Source organism: Myotis davidii, unplaced genomic scaffold (assembly GCF_000327345.1).
Source record: "Myotis davidii unplaced genomic scaffold, ASM32734v1 scaffold874, whole genome shotgun sequence".
NCBI classification, from domain to species: Eukaryota; Metazoa; Chordata; class Mammalia; order Chiroptera; family Vespertilionidae; genus Myotis; species Myotis davidii.
The window spans coordinates 705938-709995 of record NW_006285611.1 but is presented as its reverse complement, the minus strand read 5'-3'; the positions used below and the strand labels follow the sequence as shown (position 1 = coordinate 709995).

The 4058-nt window shown below is 53.4% G+C and overlaps 1 protein-coding gene across 1 annotated transcript; it reads left to right on the top strand.

The window, feature by feature from the left end:
- The first annotated feature begins 282 nt into the window (after nucleotides 1-282).
- On the top strand, nucleotides 283-3824 carry LOC102763564 (proteoglycan 3). Its single transcript, XM_006756325.2, has 5 exons — nucleotides 283-438; nucleotides 833-1167; nucleotides 1700-1831; nucleotides 2609-2705; nucleotides 3637-3824. Exons 1-5 carry the CDS (start codon nucleotides 378-380, stop codon nucleotides 3693-3695), a joined length of 684 nt encoding a protein of 227 aa, XP_006756388.1. The 5' UTR covers nucleotides 283-377; the 3' UTR covers nucleotides 3696-3824.
- Nucleotides 3825-4058: the final 234 nt, after the last annotated feature.

Below are 4058 nucleotides of genomic sequence, written 5' to 3'. Positions count from 1 at the left end.
TCTGAGGTGGGTCCTCCCGCAGCTGCCCAGGGAGCCTAGGAGGCCTATCCTCAGGACCCTGATGGCCATTGTCCTTCCACTCCATCCTCAGTGTAGTGGAACGGGTCCTGACCTTGAGCCGTCCTCTTCCTGCAGGGACAGGGTCTGGGCTAAGTGTCATCTCAGGGGCCAGTGATAAAGCCCATGGGTAAAAGGGACATTTTATGCTTCTCCAGGTCAGCATCTGTTCACTGGGGAAGGAGGAAGCCCTCCAGTTTGCCCTTTAATCATCTACTTAAACAAACATTGCATCTCTGTTGTGTGACAGGGGCTGTGTAGACACACTGAGCAGATCCACGGCGGGAAGTGAAGCTGTGTCCCTGCCACAAGGAGTGAATATGAAACTCCCCCTGCTCCTCCTGCTCCTCCTGCTGGGGACAGTTGCTGCTCTTCATCAGGGTAAGTCCTCTCTTCCCTTCTCATCCAGCTTGACCCCTTCTCCTCTTTCTGGCAACTTCTTGGCTCTCTCTGGGCCAGGGCCACAACTTTTCCTTCTTCAGTGGGCCCAGCTCCCCTCAGGTAAGATCTTTCATGGACTCAGAAATGTGACCTGAACACTCTGTCAGGGCTCCTGCTCAAGCAAAAACCCACCCATCTTCTCAGAGGTGCTTCTTCCTACCCCGAAGTACACACCTATCAGCCAGCACCAGGTGCTCACCCCACAGGGAGGAGATCCTTAGGCCTAGGCTCCAGAAGGAGGCACTCGGAAGGCTTAAGTGGGGCGGTCGGAGCTGTCCGTGGTTCCAGAAGAAGGGGGATCCCTGACATGATGGCAGGTTACCTGTTCTTCCAGGGAATGATGCCCCCTATCCTGGCAGCCAAGAGTCACAGGCAGACCTGAGCCAGGATCTGGAAGGCTCTGAGGGGCAGGAAGGAGGGTCAGTCCTGACTGAGGAGGCGATTCAGTCTGAAGGAGAGCAGGTGGAGGCTTCCAGCTGCCAAGATGCCTTTGAGGATGAAGAGGCCATGGAGTCGGATGAAGAGGCCATGGAGTCGGACCAAGATGACCTAGATGAGAACTTGCAGTGCCCCAGGGAAGAGGACACAGTGAAAATACTCGGCAGTCCTGGGTGCAAGACCTGCCGCTACGTGTTGGTGCGGACCTGCAGAAGATTTAGAGGCGCTCGGGTAAGTGGTGGCTGGGAGGCTACTGATGGAGGACCAGGGGCAGGAGAAGATAGTGGATTCCACCTCCTGTTCCTTATTTATTTACACTAGTGGTTCTCAAACTCTAGTGAGCAGCAGACTCTCCTAGAGGTCTTGTTGAAGCATAGATTTCAGGGTTAGCAAGTCTGGGGTGGGGTCCAAGAGTTTGCATTTAGGACCAAGTGGGGTTTTCACTTTTACAATGGAGATATATAGTACCAGCCTCTTATGTTGTGGTGAGGTTTAAATGAGGAAATACATGGAAAGCATTTGGATCAGTCCTTGAGTCATTATAAACTCCCAGTAAATGGTGGCTAAGATTATTCTCACGATTATTATTATTTCCTGCAAGAAGTTCTCAGTGATAGATGAAGGAGCAAGAGATGGAATTGGAGGAGCAAGTAGATCTCTGATTTATGAACTGACAAGGGATGGATAGTTCTCTCCTGAAGTCTCAGGAACTTGAGGGGGAAAAATCCCAGTGAATTATTTACCCCACCTCTTCTCTCTGCAGAGAGTCTGCCGGAGGTGCTACAGAGGCAACCTCGTCTCTATTCACAACCTCAGTGTCAACTATCAACTCCAGTGCTTGGCCAGTAATGTTAACCAGCAACAGGTCTGGATTGGAGGCAAACTCAGGGGCCGGGTAAGTGAGGGGCCAGCTCCCAGGTGCAGGAAGTTCTCTCTGGCATCAGGCCTCATTCCAGCAGCCAAGTGACCTTCTTGTGGGAGGTCGTGGCGGAGTTGGCTGGTGTGGCTAAAGAGAACTGGTGATTGTGCACATCTCTTCCTGTTCCATGTTCAGTGACTTTATGCCATGGCAGGTGTATTTACCTCAAGGAAATTGGCGATCGTTACAAATCAGGGTTCCTCCCTCCTTCTGCCTTTTCACCTTCCCCCAGAGCTGGTTGAAAAACAGTTACCAGCTCACCACTGGAGTGAGGAGATCCTTTCCATCCCCAGCTCTCTCATTGACAACCTGAATGGCTTCCTCATGTCTAAAACGGGGTCCTTCTCTCAGAGTGGTTCTGGGATAGTGGGTGAATAAGTGCTATTATATTTGCTACTCAAGTGTGGTCCATGGACCAAGCAGTAGTAGCATCGCCCGATAGCTTGTTGGAGATGCACAGTCTTGGGCCTCATCTGAGACTCTTGAATCAGCATCTCCACTTTACAAAGGTCTGCAGGAGATTGTTTTCACAGGAAGTTTGAGAAGCCTGGCTGTGTGAGGCAGGGCGGGACGACTGCTTGTCCATTGTCATTGCCTGCAAACCCTGAGGGGTGGGTGTCCAGGATATCTGGCTCCTAGCTGGGTGGGCAGTGCCCAGAAAGGGACAGTCAGCGGGCATTTTTTGCAACCTCTGGATCAGCCTGTTTCCTGGACCTCAGCCTCTGACCCAGCCTATCCCCTCTCTTATTCTAGTGCAGAAGGTTACACTGGATTGATGGGAGTGCTGTGAATTTTACATACTGGGCTAATGGATGTGGGCGTGGCCGCTGTGTGGCCCTGTGCACCAGAGGTGAGGAGGCTGGGCTCCAGGGCAAAGGGAAGGGATGGTAAGTGGAGTCTAACACACTGTCCCTTTGAGCTGCCTGAGCAACACCTCCTCAAACTCACAGCCTCCCCACAACTGGAGAACCAACGTCCTGTCTGTGAGGAGGGCTGTGAAGTAGAGTTAAGGGGTGCCCTGTGTGAGAGCTGGATGGGGCTTTCCATCCTCACAGTCCAAGCTTGGCTGGGGCCCTGGTGCCTCTTTTCCTTCATCTGCTACTGATGTGACAATTGAGAATAGCCAAGGATGCCCTAGCCGACTTGGATAGAGCATCAGCCTGCGGTCTCAGGGGTCCCAAGTTCGATTCCAGCCAAGGGCACATGCCTAGGTTGCGGACTCGATCCCCAGTAGGGGGCGTACAGGAGGCAGCCGATGAGTGGTTCTCTCTCATTATTGATGTTTCCATCTCTTGCTCCTCTCCCTTCCTCTCTGAAATCAATAAAGAAATATATATTTTTAAAAAAGAATAGCCAAGGTGAATGAAATGTGTGGATGAGGGATGAGGGAGAGATGTGCGAATTAGGAATGGCTGAATGCCAGACGTGAGGGACTCAGGACTGTGGCTAAGGCCATACACGCTGGAGAAAGGCTGCCGCCATTCCCATCCCAGCTCTGCCACCTGCCCACTGGCATTCAGGCCAGTATTTCCCCGCTGAGGCTCAGGTTCCTCATCTGTGCAATGGGGATGAGGACAGCACCTCCCTCTGGGAGTCATTGTGAGGATTAGCCAGCAGCCCCCAGAAAGCACTCAGCACCCGGTCTTCCTGGGGTGAAAACTCAACAAACACAGGCTAGTGGGGTGTGTGTGTGTGGCAAACATATCATGACAATTGGAGGGCAAGGAGGGCATGGGCCACACTCTGCTGGCAGCTGACATCACCGTGTTTTCTATTGCTAGGGGGTCACTGGCGACGAAAACGTTGTGGAAGACGTCTGCCCTTCATCTGCTCCTACTAAGCCAGAAGCCGGGAAGAGATCCTGCCTGGAGCCCCCTCCCTACACCCCTCCTGGCGGCCCCTGGCCCACCCTGGACACTGGGCTGGACTCCCAGCCTCTCCTGGTCATAAAGCCATGTTTCCCACTGCATTTCCTGACTCTTGTTTCTTCACTGCTCATTGGAGAGCTCCCCGGGGCTGGAAATCCTGGAAGCCCTCACTCCTGCAGGGTGAGGCTTTGAGGAAAGTAAAAGATGGGCAGGGGCCCGCGGGTATTGGTGGAATGGGAGGGGGGCGCTGAGGGGTTTGGCTGCATCGCCACCTAGGGGCAGATCAAGGGCTGGGTGGCTCTCCCAAGACCTTTCGCAGCCCAGGCTGTCAGAGC